Source organism: Neoarius graeffei, chromosome 4 (genome assembly GCF_027579695.1).
Source record: "Neoarius graeffei isolate fNeoGra1 chromosome 4, fNeoGra1.pri, whole genome shotgun sequence".
Lineage (NCBI taxonomy): Eukaryota > Metazoa > Chordata > Actinopteri > Siluriformes > Ariidae > Neoarius > Neoarius graeffei.
The window spans coordinates 70,983,764-71,003,376 of NC_083572.1; the positions used below are offsets into that span (position 1 = coordinate 70,983,764).

The 19,613-nt window shown below is 42.2% G+C and overlaps 1 protein-coding gene across 1 annotated transcript in view; it reads left to right on the top strand.

Moving 5' to 3' along the window:
- The first annotated feature begins 432 nt into the window (after window positions 1–432).
- LOC132885203 (sodium- and chloride-dependent GABA transporter 2-like) overlaps window positions 433–19,613 on the top strand; it is a 46,475-nt gene continuing 27,294 nt past the window's right edge. Inside the window, exons 1-2 of the mRNA XM_060919598.1 lie at window positions 433–529; window positions 1,037–1,207. Of these exons, the coding sequence (XP_060775581.1) occupies window positions 461–529; window positions 1,037–1,207 (240 nt within the window). The 5' untranslated portion in view covers window positions 433–460. The remainder of the gene's footprint in view (window positions 530–1,036; window positions 1,208–19,613) is intronic.

A 19,613-nucleotide genomic window follows, 5' to 3' on the forward strand; every position in this document is an offset into this window, starting at 1 on the left:
TTGGCGCGAATGTCGAAGCAACAACACCACGGAGAAGAAGAAGCAGCAACAACGGATGACTTTGCGTTTGTACAGCTGCTGCTTCTCGGCACTTAAAAATGGCGAACTTTTGCGGTCTTGCGATTGTTGTTGGTCTTAACACCTCCCCCGCTGACGTAAGCGGTTCTTTCCTCTGGCCCAGCAAAGAGCTGGTGCTAGCCTGGAACCGGTTTTCCTGGCCCCAGAGCCAGTTCTTTGTCAGTGGAAACAGAAAACCCAGTTCCAAACTAAGCACTGGCCCCGAACCAGCCCTGGAACTGCTTTGGTGGAAAAGGGGCATCTGAGAACCAGGGACCTACAGTATGGTAGGGTATATGAAGTCTGTTTGATTGCTGTAGTTGTGAAGGACATGTTAAATAAGTTTTGAAAGTACTATTAATTTCTCATAGGTGCTGATCGTCTTTGTGATAATATTGAGAGCATGACTGGACATAAGCCAGTGTTCTTAATAAAGTATTGTTGGAAGTACCTCACCCCTCTATGCTGCACAGTGAGTATCTCATAACAGAATATGAGTTCTTTCTTTTTGATTACTTTAACAAAACTGACTCAATACATCTGCTAGTGAATATGTATTGTTTGTAATTCTGATAATCACTTAAGATAGTCTGAAAGTTACAAGACCTGTTAGTGCAGCTAGACATACTCACACTAGTAAACTACATGCTCTGTTAGTTTTATTAAACAATTCATAGCGGTTATTGCATAATATTGTTTTGCCTTTATTTTTTAAAAGATTGCATTTGTGTTCAGTAGTGTTTGTAAAGATAATAAAATTGTACAAATTGACGGAGTGACCTATGCAATCTTAGTCTTTGGATTGTCCTGAAACTCCTAAAGGTGCAAGGTAGATCCCTACAAAGTTTCTCTCCAAGAAAGGTTTCCAAATACAACCTGTTTTGGAACTCTTAACTGAACTTAAGGAACTTTTTCAAAAGCCTTTTTTTTTCTTTTTTTTTAGGTCTTTTTTTTTAAACATGTATCTTTTTCCCTTTAGGGTACATTTATCTTCTCTCTGATCAAATTCACTCCTCTGAAGTTTAACAATGTTCTTGAATACCCCTGGTGGGGCTATGCTATTGGTTGGTGGTTCACGCTCTCTTCAACTCTGTTGGTTCCTCTTTGGATGATCGATGCGCTGCTCACGTCTAGTGGCTCAATGAGACAGGTATGCATTATTCCAGACAGAATACTGCATGATTTACCGACAAAAAAGTCTTTACTACCATTTTACATCAGGGTTTCCCCTAAAGCATCATAGCGTCGGGGCCCCGCTATGCTTCATTTATTGACTGATACACTTAGTGACATGCCGCTACCCATTATACTTACAATTTAGGCCTACCAGGGATCACGTTAACGTGGCAATCATGCATTTTTATGCACAAAAATGCCAAAAAATGTTCAGAATTTGCTCAGAACACATTCATAATTTTAATGCGTCCCAGGACGCAGGGCTCCGACTTGAATTTTTCCCAATTGCCTTCTTGGCAAATCTGTTAGATTATGTTGTTTAACAAACAAAGCAAAAGTGAAGAGAATGAAAAGATGACAGCATTATGGTCGCTTTTATGTGAAGTCATGGAAAATGCGGATATCTGGATGTGGGCTTTGGACGCAATATATTTTTATTAGACCTAATGCTTGACTAACAGCATGTTTGTTATGTACTGATAATGTAGACGAGGCTGCTTCTTCTTTTGGCTGCTTCCAGTTAGGGGTCGCCACAGCAGATCTTTCGTCTCCATTGCTCCCTCCTCTGCGTCCTTCTCTTCCACACCTGCCACTCTTATGTCATCTCTCACCACATCCATGTATCTCCTCTTTGGCCTTCCTTGTTTTCGTGTGCCTGGCAGCTCCATCCTCAACATTCTCCTTCCAACATCTGCATCTCTTCTCAGGATGTGCCCATACCATCTCAGTCTCATCTCTCTTAGCTTAATTCCCAAGCTCTCCACATGTGCTGTCCCTCTGATGTGCTCGTTCCTTATCCTGTCACTCCCATTGCAAACCTTAACATCCTCAACTCCGCCACCTCCAACTTTGCCTCCTGTCTCTTTAAGGGTACTGTCTCCAATCCATCCATCACAGCTGGTCTCACTACTGTCTTATACATCTTACCTTTCACTTTTGCTGAGGCTTTCCTATCACAAATGACTCCCGAAATCTTTCTCCAACTGCTCCATCCTGCCTGCACGCTCTTTTTCACCTCACTGTTGCAGCCCCCATTTTCCTGCACAGTTGACCCCAGGTACTTGAATTCACCAACTTGCTTTACGTCTACTCCTTGCATCTTCAGTATACTCTCATCCCCATTCTCATTGATACACATGTATTCAGTTTAGCTACTGTTCACCTTCATTTCTCTTTGCTCTGATGCATACCGCCATCTCTTCAGACCCAGCTCAACCTCCTTTCTACTTTCGCCACATATCACAATATCATCCGCAAACATCATGTTCCATGGTGACTCTTGCCTTACTTCGTCTGTCAAGCTATCCATCACTATGGCAAACAAGAAAGGACTCAAAGCAGATCCTTAATGAAGTCCCACCTTCACCTTGAACCATTCAGTCGTTCCAACTGCACACCTCACTGCTGTTTCACTGTTCTCATACATGTCTTGCACCACTCTAATATACTTCTCATTCACTCCACACTTTCTCATACAATACCATAACTCATCTCTCGGCACTCTGTCGTATGCCTTCTCCAGGTCTACAAACATACAATGTAGCTTTCTCTGGCCTTCCCTGTACTTCTCCATTAACATTCTTAAAGCAAAAATTGCATCCGACATGCTCTTCCTTGGCATAAACCCGTACTGCTGTTCAGATTGCTACCTCTCTTCTCAATCTCGCCTCCAATACCCTTTCCCATAACTTCATGGTGTGGCTCATCAATTTTATCCCTCTGTAATTACTGCAGCTCTGTACATCTCCCTTATTCTTGTATATTGGGACTAGCACACTATTTCTCCATTCATTCGGCATTTTCTCATTCTCTAAGATCTTATTAAACTTATTAGGAACTCCACAGCCATCTCACCCAAACATCTCCAAGCCTCAATCAGGATACCATCTGGCCCGACTGTGTTCCCAGTCTTCATTCTTTTCATGGCTGCCCTCACCTCATCCTTACTAACCAACTCTACTTCCTGATTTGCTGTCTCCAACGAATCTGACCTTTTCTCTCTTGGATTCTCCTCATTTAATAAATCCTCAAAGTACTCTTTCCACCTTCTTAATACACTCTCTTTGTCAGCACATTTACATCTTTCATCACTCTTACCTGCTGTACATCCCTCGCTCCCCTGTTTCTCTGCCTAGCTAGTCTGTACAGGTCTTTCTCTCCTTCTTTGGTCTCCAGTCTTTTGTACAACTCCTGGTATGCATCTGCTTTTGCCTTCACTACCGCTGTTTTTGCCTTCTGTCTCATTTCTCTGTATAACCACCTGCTTTCCTCATCTCTCTGACTGATTGTCTCAATTCCTCTCTGCTAGCCTCTTCTCTTCTATAATTTCCTGCACTTCTTTGTTCCACCACCATGTTTCCTTGTCTTCCTTCCTCCTTCCCGATGACCACCCTAGCACCTTCCTTGCTGCCTCTCTTACTAGTATAGCAGTAGTATCCCAATCTTCTGGCAGACTTCCATTACCACTCAATGCTTGCCTCATTTCTTCCCTAAACTCCTTCTGATGTTCAACCTCTTTTAGTTTCCACCACTTAATCTTTGGCTCCACTATTTCATGCTTCCTCTTTTTCACTTTCAAGCTCATCCTGCACACGACCACTCGATGTTGTCTAACTACACTCTCCCTGCCATCACTTTACAGTCTCCAATCTCCTTCAGGTTACCCCTTTTGCAGAGTATGTAGTCCACCTGCCTAGATCTTCCTCCACTCTTAAATATCACCCTGTGCTGCTCTTTCTTCTCAAAGTATGTATTGCCAAATTCATCCTCTTTGAAAAATTAACCACCATTTACACCATATCTGCTCATCACATCCTCATCTCCTCTGTTTCCCTCGCCAACATGTCCTTTGAAATCTGCTCCTGTCAGCATGCACTCCTCCCTCGGTATACAGTACTTTCTACCACTTCATCCATCTTTTCCCAGAAAAACTTTCTCTTCATTCTCACATCCAACCTGTGGGGCATACGCACACACAACATTGATTTCCACTCCTTGAATCTCCAACTTCATGCCTATCACTCTACCTGACACCCTCTTCACATCAATCACACTGTTGACCAACTCTCCCCTCAAAACAATACCAACACCATTTCTCTTTCCATCGACTTCATAATAAAACAACTTGCATCCACCTCCAATGTTCTTGGCCTTGCTTCCCTTCCACCTTGTTTCCTGCACACACACAATGTCCAACTTCCTTCTTTCCATCATACCTGCTAACTCTCTCACTCTGCCAGTCAGTGTTCCCACATTCAGTGTTCCTACCCTCAATTCTAAGCTCCTTCCCTTCTATCTTTCACGCTCTCTCCTAACACGCCTTCCCCCTCTCTTTCTCCTTCTCCGTTTTGGCACAACAGTAGCATGATTTCCAACGGCACCCTGTTGTCCAACAGTACCGGAGGCGGCTGTTGTTAACCAGGGCCCAGACCGATCCGGTATGGTATTTCTCTTTTCAATGTGCATATTAGATTTGGCACAGTTTTATGCCGGACGCCCTTCCTGACACAACCCTCTCCATTTATCCAGGCTTGGGACCAGCGCCAAGAGTACACTTATGCACCCCCCAGTGGCTGGATTTTATTAGACCTAATGCTTGGCTTGACTAACAGCATGTTTATGTACTGATAATGTAGATGAGGCTAAACACCATAAAATATGCAAGCTATAGGCGCTGGCTTGTTTATTACTGTTGTAAGTCCACGTTTGAACTTACCTTTGTCATAATAAGGTATTTTTCTTTATCAGTATAACATAACATTCATATCCCATAACATTCTGGCATGAAACCTGCCTCAAAATATTGGTAGGCATTTGTACTTTTGTCTGCTTTTAGCATCTTCAGTGTATTTAGAAATCCAAATACTAAATAGTTCAGGATGTCATGGTGTTCCAAATTTGGTAGCTGGTTTGCCGAACACTTCAAGTGGAATAAATACATTTGTGGGTAAATTTAAGAACAAGCCTTTTATTTTTATTTTTGTCTAACATACAGTGGTGCTTGAAAGTTTGTGAACCCTTTAGAATTTTCTATATTTCTGCATAAATATGACCTAAAACAACATCAGATTTCACACAAGTCCTAAAAGTAGATAAAGAGAACCCAGTTAAACAAATGAGACAAAAATATTATACTTGGTCATTTATTTATTGAGGAAAATGATCTGTGAGTGGCAAAAGTATGTGAACCTCTAGGATTAGCAGTTAATTTGAAGGTGAAATTAGAGTCAGGTGTTTTCCATCAATGGGATGACAATCAGGTGTGAGTGGGCACCCTGTTTTATTTAAAGAACAGGGATCTATCAAAGTCTGAGCTTCACAACACATGTTTGTGGAAATGTATCATGGCATGAACAAAGGAGATTTCTGAGGACCTCAGAAAAAGCGTTGTTGATGCTCATCAGGCTGGAAAAGGTTACAAAACAATCTCTAAAGAGTCTGGACTCCACCATTTCACAGTCGGACAGATTGTGTACAAATGGAGGAGATTCAAGACCATTCAAGACCATACTCCTCTGCGCACACACACACACACACACACCAGTGGCGGCTGGTAGTCTTTCAAAGAGGGGAGGCTGGTCGGTTATGGTATTTCCAGATTTTAAAAGAAAAAAGAAAAAACACATCAATTTTGCCCATACTCTTGCCTGTGATCTGGCTGATTGTTGGCAGGGTCACAAACTGTGAAATAACAGGTTCTTTTGGCCCATTAGCCTACTGTCCAATATACATGATGGTGGTGTTGGGGGGGTATATTTTAACATTTTATATTTTAAAATTGTGGTATGTTGTTTAAAAATTGATCATTTTTGAAAGCAGCTCTTTGTCAGGAACCTCAGCAGTAACAGCAGAGTGTTCTGGAATAGGCACAAGCACTGACCTTGGGGAGCCAAACATAGAGCTGGGTGCCACACATTTCATACAATGACACTTTCCCTATATTTTACTTATTTTGACTGAGAAATGTTTTGACAATTTTGATAACCCTTCACTTTTAATCCAGGTCTGTAGTGTGAAATGTTCTCGGCTGTGTTTTTGTTTAAAAATGTTTTCCAAATTGTAGCTGTGTTTAATTCATATCCAGAAAAATATATATTCCAATATAATATACTCAGCATAAACATTTTAAATAGATTCTATATTCTTGGTCCATCCATGACATATTACTAAAGTAGCCTATTTACTGTTGTTGATGTGGGTCACTTGCTGTTAGCCAATTCACTTTCTCGTACCAGGAGAGCTGAAAGGAATGAGTATTATTCCCTACCTTTTTCACCAAGTCAATTTGAGGCGTTGGTCTACCCTGCTCTTTAAGTTTAATTTTTTCCTCGAAAGGAAGACTGGCAAATGGCTTTGCCAAAATTAAATCAGCAATGCTTAGCATCCGTGCGCAGCTTTCTTGCTAGCTGACTAGCCCCCTCAAGTTCAAGTTCAGTCACTCAAATAAACGGAATTTCTGGAACTAAGATAGCAAACTTGACAACACTACAGTGGGGCAAAAAAGTATTTAGCCAATCACCAATTGTGCAAGTTCTCGCACTTAAAAAGATGAGAGAGGCCTGTAATTTTCATCATAGGTATACCTCAACTATGAGAGACAAAATGAGAAAAAAAATCCAGAAAATCACATTGTCTGATTTTTAAAGAATTTATTTGCAAATTATGGTGGAAAATAAGTATTTGGTCAATAACAAAAGTTCATCTCAATGCTTTGTTATATACCCTTTTTTGGCAATGACAGAGGTCAAACGTTTTCTGTAAGTCTTCACAAGGTTTTCACACACTGTTGCTGGTATTTTGGCCCATTCCTCCATGCAGATCTCCTCTAGAGCAGTGATGTTTTGGGGCTGTCGCTGGGCAGCATGGACTTTCAACTCCCTCCAAAGATTTTCTATGGGGTTGAGATCTGGAGACTGGATAGGCCACTCTAGGACCTTGAAATGCTTCTTATCAAGCCATTCCTTCATTGCCCGGGCAGTGTGTTTGGGATCACCGTCGTGCTGAAAGACCCAGCCACATTTCATCTTCAATGCCCTTGCTGATGGAAGGAGGTTTTCACTCAAAATCTCATGATACATGGCCCCATTCATTCTTTCCTTTACACGGATCAGTCGTCCTGGTCCCTTTGCAGAAAAACAGCCCCAAAGTATGATGTTTCCACCCCCATGCTTCACAGTAGGTATGGTGTTCTTTGGATGCAACTCAGCATTCTTTCTCCTCCAAATACAACAAGTTGAGTTTTTACCAAAGAGTTCTATTTTGGTTTCATCTGACCATATGACATTCTCCCAGTCCTCTTCTGGATCATCCAAATACTCTCGAGCAAACTTCAGATGGGCTTGGACATGTACTGGCTTATGCAGGGGGCACTGAAGGATTTGAGTCCCTGGCGGTGTAGTGTGTTACTGATGGTAGCCTTTGTTACTTTGGTCCCAGCTCTCTGCAGGTCATTCACTAGGTCCTCCCGTGTGGTTCTGGGATTTTTGCTCACCGTTCTTGTGATCATTTTGACCCCGCAGGGTGAGATCTTGCATGGAGCCCCAGTTCGAGGGAGATTATCAGTGGTCTTGTATGTCTTCCATTTTCTAATAATTGCTCACACAGTTGATTTCTTCACACCAAGCTGCTTACCTATTACAGATTCAGTCTTCCCAGACTGGTGCAGGTCTACAATTTTGTTTCTGGTGTCCTTTGACAGCTCTTTGGTCTTGGCCATAGTGGAGTTTGGAGTGCGACTGTTTGAGGTTGTGGACAGGTGTCTTTTATACTGATAACGGGTTCAAACAGGTGCCATTAATACAGGTAACAAGTGGAGGACAGAGGAGCCTCTTAAAGAAGTTGTTACAGGTCTTTGAGAGCCAGAAATCTTGCTTGTTTGTAGGTGACCAAATACTTATTTTACCGAGGAATTTACCAATTAATTCATTAAAAATCCTACAATGTGATTTCCTGAATTCTTTCCCCCATTCTGTCTCTCATAGTTGAAGTGTACCTATGATGAAAATTACAGGCCTCTCTCATCTTTTTAAGAGGGAGAACTTGCACAATTGGTGGCTGACTAAATACTTTTTTGCCCCACTGTATATTTACACTTTATTTACAATGAAAATATATACAAACTAAAAAAGCTGGTAGAAACCGTATGTAATGAATGAAATCGAAATGTAAGCTGATCTCTTACAATACACCACAGCACTTGCGAATCCGCATGGGACTGAACTGAAATTCACCGCTGCCTGTCTATATTTGAAACGAGCTGTCAATCAAAGAAAATATCCGGCCGCTTTCACCAATCACCAGTCTCCTGACGGAAACTGCCATGTCCCTCCCACTGTGAGGCTGGGAGTCCGTGGGGCGGGCATTTTCGCAGTATTTGTCCAATAACCGTCTTGCATTTTGATATTGAAAAGCGCATAGCTCCCAAATGCCATTGAAGTCCACTGAGGCTGGGAGTCCGTGAGAGTCCGTGGGTGGGCGTTTTCACAGTATTTGTCCAATAACCGTCTTGCATTTTGAGATTGAAAAGCGCATAGCTCCCAAATGCCATTGAAGTCCACTGAGGCTGGGAGTCCGTAAGAGTCCGTGGGTGGGCGTTTTCGCAGTATTTGTCCAATAACCGTCTTGCATTTTGAGATTGAAAAGCGCATAGCTCCCAAATGCCATTGAAGTCCACTGAGGCTGGGCTGCATCACGCTGTCATGAGGGGGAAAAGCTCACGCGCACATTGGGCGAACTGGGGAAAGTTATAACGGAATGATTTCGCACTGTAGTTGGGTTGAGCGCATATATTTCTATGATTCTGGATCTGAAATAGCAATGTTTATAAGGTCGGCTATAACATAAGCCTAGCGCAATTCATCCTACACGATGTTCGTCATTTTTAGAGGAGGCTGAGCCTCCCTCGTTGTCTTAGAGCAATCGCCCATGACACAGAGAGAGAGAGAGAGAGAGACTTTGACTTTTAAAAAGCTCTTTATTACAAAATCTCAATCAAAAACAGATGTCTTTACACCCCCACTTTTTTTAAAAAAATTAAAATAACTTAATCAGATGAGGTAGTTACGCTCAAGTGGGACGTACTGGTCCCTCAAAAATATCCCTAAATAAAAGAACTTGCCCATTTATTTTACACAAGGCACTGTTCTGACACCATACATTTTCAAAGGAAGTAAGATCTTTCATCTCCCTATAAAAATGAAAATCAATTAAAATCCTGGACTTCACGAGAATTGCAAATCTCAAAACCAAATCATCATCCAGACTCAATTCGACCTTGTTCCTTCTGCTGACATATATGGCTAACTTAGCCTGCCCAATTAGAAAATTCAGTACTTGACACTTCTGACGATGCTTCTTAAGATATTTAAAACCAAAAATAAAAGTAGTCATTGAAAAATCTTCATTAAAAGCAGCAAACAAAGTCTTTAAAATTGAGAATAAAACACCCAGCCTCCCACACTGCATGAATGCATGAAAAACAGTTTCCCTCATTGCATAGAATGGACAATCATGACTGACATTAGGGTTTAAAACTGAAATAAAAGCATTGACTGCTATTGCACCATGCAATATACGCCACTGCAAGTCCCCACACTTTTTAATTAATGGTGACTTGTATAACGCCCTCCAATTTGGTTTGACCTTGTCTTCAACCTGAAGAACACTGCGCCAAGGTGTGTCGACCCTTGTTTGAAGAGACTTTACATTCAAAGCTAAAACACACAGCCTGTACACCATCTTGGAAGAAGGTAACCTTGTCCCAAAAAAAGCACAGGTTTATAACACACATCCGGACATTCATACCCACTTACAGAAATACAACAATTAGGGAATTGGTCATCTTTACTTGGAACCACGACCCCCATACTGTAATCAGCCAACATTTCTGTTATATTCTCCGACAGCAAAGATTTCCATTTCACCAGAGCTTGGTTAGTGAGACGAACTGATTTCACTCCTAAATGCGCAGCTAGCATCCCAGCATTGGAAAGAGTGGGTCCAGCAACTCTGATTAAATCCCCAAGAGTGGTCACCTTGGCCTTGAGGAGCATCTCCCTACGGATGGGACATCCTTCTGAAGACAGCTCCATCCTAGATCCATATACCAAAGGTTCCAGAAGTGTCCAGTGTAGAGAGCAGTTGCTTTGATCCTTGATCACTGTAAATAAGGACCACACCTTAAAAAGGTTCCGATAAAACACAGGCAAGTTTTTTAGGTTCATTAACTTAGGATTCATCCAGAACAAAGTCTTATCCAAACCCAGCCCCTCAAAAGACTGAAGGATGATGGATGCTGCTGCTTTCCAGCTGGTATTTACCGTCCCATTTAAAAACCTCTGCAAAAAGCGTAGGCGAAAGGCTGCCATCCGACTTGGTAGATGTATCAGACCATGTCCCCCTTCCTCTTTTGGAAGGTATAAAACACTTTGTGGAACCCAATGTAACTTATCCCAAAAAAAATTTAATAAGATGGACTGGATCTTTGATAAAAACTGGACAGGAGGGTCAACACACGCAAGGTGATGCCAGAGGGAGGAAGCAACCAGGTTATTGATGACAAGTACGCGCCCTCTGTAGGACATATTTTTCACCAAAAAATTCCATTTTTCAAGGCGGCCTTTAACCTTTTCGACAATTCCATCAAAATTTTTTTGCATAAAAGAACCATTCCCCAAATACACACCCAGGTACTTAAAACCATCTTTTGTCCATAATAACCCGCCAGGAAGAGATGGTGCACCATTAGGCCACTTGCCAATTTGCAGAGCTTCACTTTTTCCCCAGTTTACCTTAGCAGAGGAACATACTTGAAAATTATTAAAAATTTGCAACATGGTATTAACTTCCCCCTGGCTACTTATAAGTATGGCCACATCATCTGCATAAGCAGATAACTTAAAACTGTAATCATAATTAGGAAACTTAAGCCCATTGATACTACTCCTTAATTTGATCAGAAGCGGTTCAATGGCCAAGGAGTAAAGCATACCTGACAAGGGACAACCTTGTCTAATACCCCTACCTACTTTAAAAGGAACGCACAAGTCACCATTTATTTTCAGTATACTTTCAATGTCACTGTACAAAGCTCTAATTTTGTAAATAAAACCAGGGCTAAAACCAAAGGCTTCTAAAACACAAATTAAATAATTATGCTCAATGCGATCAAATGCCTTTTCTTGGTCAACTAATATAAGGCCAAAATCCAACTTTTGGTTATTCCCAATTTCTAAAATATCTCTTATAAAAGCAATATTGTCATGTATCACCCTCCCTGGCACACAGTAGGTTTGGTCAGGATGAATTACCTCCCCCAAAACCTTAGACAGTCTACCGGCCAACAATTTAGATAGCAGACGATACTCTGCACAGAGGACTGAGACAGGTCTCCATGATCTTATATCGCTGAGATCCCCTTTCTTTGGCAACAAGGTAATCACTGCCCGTCGACAGCTTAGAGGCAACTTCCCCCTAGTCAAGCTATCGTTCAATACAAGCAGCAAATCTGCACCAATGACTGGCCAGAAACACTTGTAGAATTCAATGGGCAACCCATCTATGCCTGGTGTCTTGCCACTCTCCATACTTCGGAGAGCCTCCTGCAGTTCCTCTAAGGTCAAAGCCTTACAGAGGTTCACATTGGCTTCACTAGACACTTGTGGGAAATTCTCAAGAAAGTCATGAATAAAAACCTGCTCACTGGGTAGTTCACTCCTAAAAAGTTCTTTATAAAAATTGACTGCTCGCTTTCGAATTTCTCTTTTATTAGTCAAGAGTGCTCCGTTCTCTGATTTTAAGGAATGCAGCAGCCGTTTTTGGCCATTCTTCCGCTCTAGACTGAAAAAGAACTTAGACGAGGCATCCATCTGTTCGGCATTTTGAAAACGTGATCTGACCAAAGCACCTTGAGCAGGGATATCTAGTAAGTCCGCCATTATTTTTTTTTTCAAATTCAACTTTGTTATAATATCCTGGTCGCTTGATTGGCTTACTAAATCTTGGAGCTCCATTATATCCTTTTCCAAGAGTTTAATATTTTGAACTGTCTTATCCACACTGCATTGGCTCCCAATCAAATTTCGTATTGATTATAAAATACTACTATTGACCTTTAAAGCACTAAATGGTCTCGCACCACAGTACCTGAGTGAACTTCTGCTCCTCTATGACCCGCCACGCCTACTTAGATCAAAAGGTGCAGGCTATCTGCTGGTACCTCGTATAGTGAAGGCTACATCAGGGGGCAGAGCCTTTTCTTACAAAGCCCCACTGTTATGGAACAGCCTTCCAAGTAATGTTCGGGAATCAGACACAGTCTCAGCATTTAAGTCTAGGCTGAAAACATATCTGTTTAGTCAAGCCTTTTGTTAATGGTGTTTATGAGGTAAAGGAGTAGATCTGGAGGGTCCTCAGACATAGAGTGTTTTGGTAAACTGGGATGTATGGATGCTGTCAGTCCCCACTCGCTTGCTCACTCGAGTTTGTTGACGGTGCAGTGGCTGGCTGCTTTATGTCCCGGGGCTCCCTCATGCCTGTGTTACCTTCTGGCTCTCTCCTTTTAGTTATGCTGTCATAGTTAGTTGCCGGAGTCCCTGCTTGTACTCGGTGCAATATGTATACTGTTCCTACTTATTCAGGTGACATTGGGCATACCTAACCACCTGTGTTTTCTTTCTCTCCCCCCCCCCACCCCAAATCTGTCCCTCTGAGTTACATGGAGTCAACAGGAAATCTTTTGGTGGAGACGGTGGGGACCTCGACTGGCTATCGTAGCCTGCAGGGAATCGGCCGTCAGACATTCTGTCGCATGTCCCAGACCCGGTGAAATGTAACTGAATTGTCTTGGCCAGGCCTAAGGGTCCCATCTGCATCTCATCATTGCTGAGGAGTGTGCTCCCATCACCCAATCAAGCATCCAGCCAGAGCAGGTCATGATATATTTTTTACCATATTAACATGCCATTGTGCATCATGCCTGATGTAAAGACTCTCGTCTCTGCGAGCCTACCACACAGATTTAATACTTGTCATTTTTAGGGCATACCTAACAACGTGTTTTCTTTCTCTCTCTCTCTCCCCCCCCCCCCCATCTGTCCCGCTGAGTTACATGTTGATCCTGGGATTGAGATGCTGGCCTCTTCTGCCCCTCGGACCTGCTTGATCCATCCTGGTGCCCTGTGTCTGGTCGGAGTTTTATCGCCCCACTCCTGTGAAGGACGGCCCCATGAGGACAGTTGAGGGTTATACCTGTTAAAACTGTTAATATTATAGTCAGGCTATCTGTTGTTGCCCAAATGAGGATGGGCTCCCTTTTGAGTCTGGTTCCTCTCGAGGTTTCTTCCTCATGTCGTCTGAGGGAGTTTTTCCTTGCCACCGTCGCCACAGGCTTGCTCATTGGGGATAGATTAGGGATAAAATTAGCTCATGTTTTAAGTCGTTCAAATTCTGTAAAGCTGCTTTGCGATAATGTTTATTGTTAAAAGCGCTGTACAAATAAACTTGATTTGATTTTGATTTGAACTATGTCTCTGGTCACATTGGAAGTATACTGTTGACATAGTTGTTTTATTTTGGTTTTGACCATATCCCACCACTGCTGAACAGACTGAAAAGAAGACTTCAGAGGACTAAAATCATTCCAAAAAAATGTAAAAACCTCTCTAAAATGGGCATCATTTAAAAGGCTAGAATTAAAATGCCAGTAAGCACTCTTAGGCTTAATGTTATTAATAAATAATTTGCTAAGAACCATAGAATGATTTGAAAACCCAACTGGAAAAATAAAACAACCTCTATAAAAGCTCAGTTGATGTTTAAAACCATAAAATCTGTCTAATCTTACCAAAGATATTCTGTTGCCATAAGAATGTACCCATGTATACTGTTTTTGCATATGATGAAAGTTACGCCATATGTCAACTAAATCATGTGAGCTAATCAGCTCAGCAAGTCTTTTTTGAGATGGCATATGCGGTTCAACATGGTTTCTGTCCAGGCCACTGGCAGTGCAATTAAAATCCCCACCCAACACTAAAACATCATCAGAATCGCAATTTCTAAGGGTGCCTTCTAGAGTCTGCAAAAAAATCATTCTATCTATGGCCCTGGTTGGAGCATAAACACATATAAAAACAAAACATTTTTTCTCTACCTGGGCTTTTACTTTTAGAAGTCTTCCACAGACTACTTCCTCAACCTGATAAGTAGTAGGCATAAAATTTTTTGAAAAAAGAATAGCAACACCTCCGCTAGTGGAGTTATTGTGACTTAAAATGGGAAGACCTTCAAACTCTCTTTCCCAGTCTAGACTGTTTCCTATATCAGTGTGGGTTTCTTGTGCAAAACCCACATCAATCTTCTATTGTTTAAATAATTTAAAAAAAGGTGCTCTTTTAGCACGGTCCCTTGCACCATTTAAATTAAGTGAGGCAATATGCAACTCACTCATGAGCTGGAAAAATAAGAAAAACTTGAACATTATGTAAGTTAGCTGAGGCAAATTTTGACTGTTTTTAATCATTAAGATCTAACAAAGCTCTTAGCTTAGTTAGAATTTTCTTTAAACGATAGACCTCAGTGTTTTCAAAAACTCCATCTGCCTTGTAGGTTTTCACTTTCTGCATAAATTGCTCAACGTCAGGGAAAAACTCATCGATTTGAACATGTCGTATAAACTTCGTCTTCGCAAGAAACATTTTGATTTCGTTTAAATCATAGGAACGACTTGGATAACCACTTTGGCGTAAGGTGCAGTGCACACTACAGTCAGACACCTCGCCCTCACTTTCAACATCAGTAGTAGTGGACTGTAGTTCAATTAAACTATTTTTCTTTGCCTGACGTCGGGGCCGCGCCTTCCCCTTCCTTTTATTGGGAACTTTAAACTCCTCATCGTTAAAGGTGAGTGACCCATCTTCTGCCACAACTGGGGTAAGAACTTCACTCTCTTGTGAATTAGCCTCACTCATTTCTGCATCAAATTTGACTTGCTCACTCACTGATTCAGCTGAAACTACCGGATCAATGGGTGCGACATCGGCTGTTTCAGCTTCAGTTTGCACTTGTGGCACGGGTGGATTTTCTGCCCCCTCACCACCTCTTTCAGTTTGCACTTGAGGTGCGAGTGGATTTTCTGCCCCCTCACCACCTCCTTCAGTTTGCAAGCCACTCTGAGAGACCTGTCCAGCATCATTGTTACTTTCTGGTCGCTTTTTAGGACAAGAACGTACCATATGCCCAGTTTCCCCACAGCCAAAACATCTCATAATATGGGTAGTTGCATATACACCATAATTGACACCATCCACTTTTATATTGATGGCCAGATCCAAGTCACGGTTCCCCTCAACAATCATAAACACAAAGCGCCGAAAGGACACGACATGTTTTAAGAGTGGCGATTTGCTAGCTATTCCAGTCTTTTTCACTGATGAAACAACTTTGCCATACCTAGATAATGATTCAAGCAACACTTCGTCTTTTATAAAAGGCGGAACGTTGGAAATAATAACCTTCTTCGAAGGTGTTGCCAACGGAGTCACAGGAATAAATTCACCGTTTACTCCAATGCCTCTTTCAACCAAAATATTTACAAATTCAGTCTTTGCAAGAAACACAACAACCGCTTTATTCATGCGTGCGGCAGACACTGTATTTTCATGCCCAATGATTTTCCCGATTGCCAAACTGCAATCCTCTACACTATCAGAGGAAATGATCCTAATTCCATGCTGCCGCGTTAAAGTTTCAAACCTCTCCGCGCCTGAAGCCGTCATGCTCCCGACACAGGGGAGCAGACGCTCAAGCTTGGGAGGAAAAACTAAACTCAAAAAAACAAACTCTACACTAGCCACAATCTACAAAACAACCATAAGAAAAGAAAAAATACCAAGAAAAAGTTAGAAAATAGAGAGAAAGGGTGCGAAGCACCCAAACCACTCACTCACACACACACGCTCCGCAGCTCCACCCACTCACTCACGCATGCGCACAATGAGAGAGAGAGAGAGAGAGAGAGAAAGTGTGCAGAATGAATGAATAAATAAATAAATACATTTGTGGGTAAATTATATGGATCTGTGATACCTGCATGCTTCAGCTTTTGAATGTAACATGACCTGCTGGTATAAAATACATTTTTAATCATTTCAGAGAGACTGCACTGACCACAGTCATCTTGATTTTCATTATTAACTGTTGCAGCTGTTTCTTTGTTTACCCGGCAGTATGGCGGACGCTGCGTGATAAGCAAATGTCTGTGACATCAGTGAAAGTCCTCTATATCCTGTTCCAGGATAAACACTCGGAAAGAATGACCAAAAAACATTTAAATCCATGGATCATCAGTGGAAAAAAAATGACAAGATCGTGACTGCACACTGTGACTGTATGGCTCTCTCTCTTTATTTATTTATGAATGAACAAATGAATGACCCACAAAAAATGCCAGGGGCCCTAATTTGGCCAGTCATGTGGGTCCCAGGATTCAGAATGGAAAATCCTAGCACCATCCCTACCTACAGTCTAAAGCTAGAATCAACATCCATGTGCTTTGTAGCCTTTGAGCAGGTAATCAATACAGTCCATACAAGCCCATGGCCCTGAACTTGACCCAAGTTCACAGCTGATGTCAGAGAAGGGTATTCCACGCTGATTGGCTGAGTGTGTGCAGTATACCGTGTTGACTGGATGAGTGATGTGCAATTAATATTCATAGGTAACTTATGCAAAAATGGTGGAGCCTTCTAGCCTGGTATGAGTGAGCAAAACACAGACAGGTTGTAGCTTAATTATGGAGTTTTTCACAAAGAAAACTGCGTAAAACAACTCCAACAGTGGCAGACCATAGTTGTCAGACTGAGACAGCCAGTTTGCTGCATGTTGCTGACCATCTGACAGTGAGAGTCTTTAGTCAGCTGCACTATTGCCAAAATTTAATGATCAGTATTTTGAACAACTTGTGCCATGTTGCATCACCATTCACTTGGTTTGATGTGAAATAAACTGCAGTCTCCTTTGGAACAGTACACTGCTTGTGAGATGCAGGTGGGTATTGTATTGGCTTTGGGGGATTTTTTTGTTTTGTTTTTAGGATGGGAATTCAGTAAAATTTATAAGTAAAATATAGCATTTTCCCCAACATGTTGAACTGGTAAAAATCAGCTCTAGATGTCACCAGATGCCACAAAATAAACCCTTATATTTCAAAATTTTCTGGGGAAGCATGCCCCGGACCAAGCTCACACCTTGCTGTGGTTGGGGGGGCACTACTCTTTCCAGTTTTTCTAGGGGAAACCCTGTGCACACACAGTATTATGTAATCTTGCTATCTGTTATCACCCGAATGAGGATGGGCTCCCTTTTGAGTCTGGTTCCTTTCAAGGTTTCTTCCTTGTGTTGTCTGGGGGAGTTTTCCTTGCCACCGTCACCACAGGCTTGCTCATTGAGGATAAATTAGGGATAAAATTAGTTCATGTTTAAAGTCTTTAATTTCTGTAAAGCTGCTTTGTGACAATATGTTGTTAAAAATGCTATACGAATGGCTTGACTATAGAATTTCTAGGCATCACCTTAGACAGCAACCGGATGCAAGTTTCACTGCCTCTCTGAAAAATCAAATCATTTCAGAGAGGTCATAAGAAGTGCAGGAGGCATAGCAATTTTAAGAGGGAATTGTTTCTCTGTTTGGGCATCTTAATTACGCAATTTGCGTTATCCCCCAGGGACATTTCCTTTGTATTCAGGCCTCTTAAGCTCTGTAAAACTGTAGAGGACTCCATGATAGAGCGAGCTTGGATACAGGCTGCAGATCTGAATGCCAGTTCTGGTCTCCTTCTGTTGGAACGGTATCTCATTCTTCTGTAATGAAACCTGGAATCTCCATTAGCAATTAAGTTGTTCACAGACACGGCCCCTTCCGTTGGTGGTGGTGGGGTGTCAATAATCACCAGTTTGCCGAAGCATGGCCAAAAGAATTGTCATCCTTGTCAGCTAACACTTCTTCCACTGCTGTAATGGAATCTACCCAATCGTGTACCTCATCTTCTGTGGGGTAAACACTAGTCAAAAAGAAAATCCTGTTTTTGTGACATGAGGCAGCTGTGAACTTCATTAACAAGGGCGCTCCTCAGTTCTGTTAATAGATTCGTGACGCGCTTCACAGGTCCTCTGCATTGGATAATTTCATCATTTGAACAGCCCTTATTCCAGGCTTGGACAGCAAATGGCTGCTGTTTGTCCCACTTTGAATTTCAGAATTTCACCAACTGTGCCTGGAGGCAGCGCCATCCAGCCTGATCTGCCACATTCATTCAGCTGCACTAGATGCAACAATAAATCTATCGTGTAGCTGCTCAGGCACCCTGCATAAACTTATGAGCCATGTTACCCCAACTAACAATCTGAAGCTTCAACTTGCCTCACCATCTTTCATCTTGGTTTAATTTGCTTTGTATTTAATAGTTCAACGAGTTCCTCCTGTTGGCTCTTCCATTAAAGCATGGAAAGCCAGGGAGGTCTGCCTGGTGTGTTTTTTTTTTTTTGGGGGGGGAGGGGGTTGCTGTGGTTCTCCCTGTTCATTTAGACACATGGTAGGGCAGGGAGATGTGCTCTCCCTGCCCCAAGACTTTCCATGTATGCACATGGAAGGGCAGGGAGGGCCCAGAACAGAGCCACCCACCAAATACAACTTGTTGCAAATATTGCAATGTAAATAAGCTCCTTGAAGAAAGTGGTCCTGACAGAAATCGAGGACAATGTAAGTTCTGGCAGGCCATGAAGTCAAGCTCAGCCCTCAATCTCAGCTACATTAGCTGACTGCAGCTGATCTCAAGCCAGCCCACATCAGCTGACAGCTCAGCTGATTCCCTTCAACACATTCTATTGGCATATCTCTCATAGAGCACCTTATTTAAGCTGCTTTAATCTACCCACTTTTGCTGTGTCCTCTGCAAGCCATTTTGCAACCCACCTCCACCCCAGCTCCTCCCCTTTTATGCTGTCTGACTTTAATCAAATGTCATTTCTGTATCATTGAGGCCTGCTCACAACCCAGTCCAGGCCACCTTCTTCCATTGTTCCAAGGTCCAGTTTTGATGCTCACATGCCTATTGTCAGCACTTTCCTTGGCAGTCAGCATGAGTGCCCTGACAAATCTGCAGCTACTCAGCCCATACAAGCAAGCTATGATGCACTGTGTGTTCTAACACCTTTCTATCTAGCCAGCATTAACTTTTCAGCAGTTGTGCTACAGGTGCTCTTCTGTAGTTCACTGATTGTCCTTCCTCAGACCACTTCTGATCGATAATAATCACTGCATACTGGGAACACCCCTCTATCCACACCATTTCCATTACTGCCACCCTCCCTGCTTTAGCCATTCC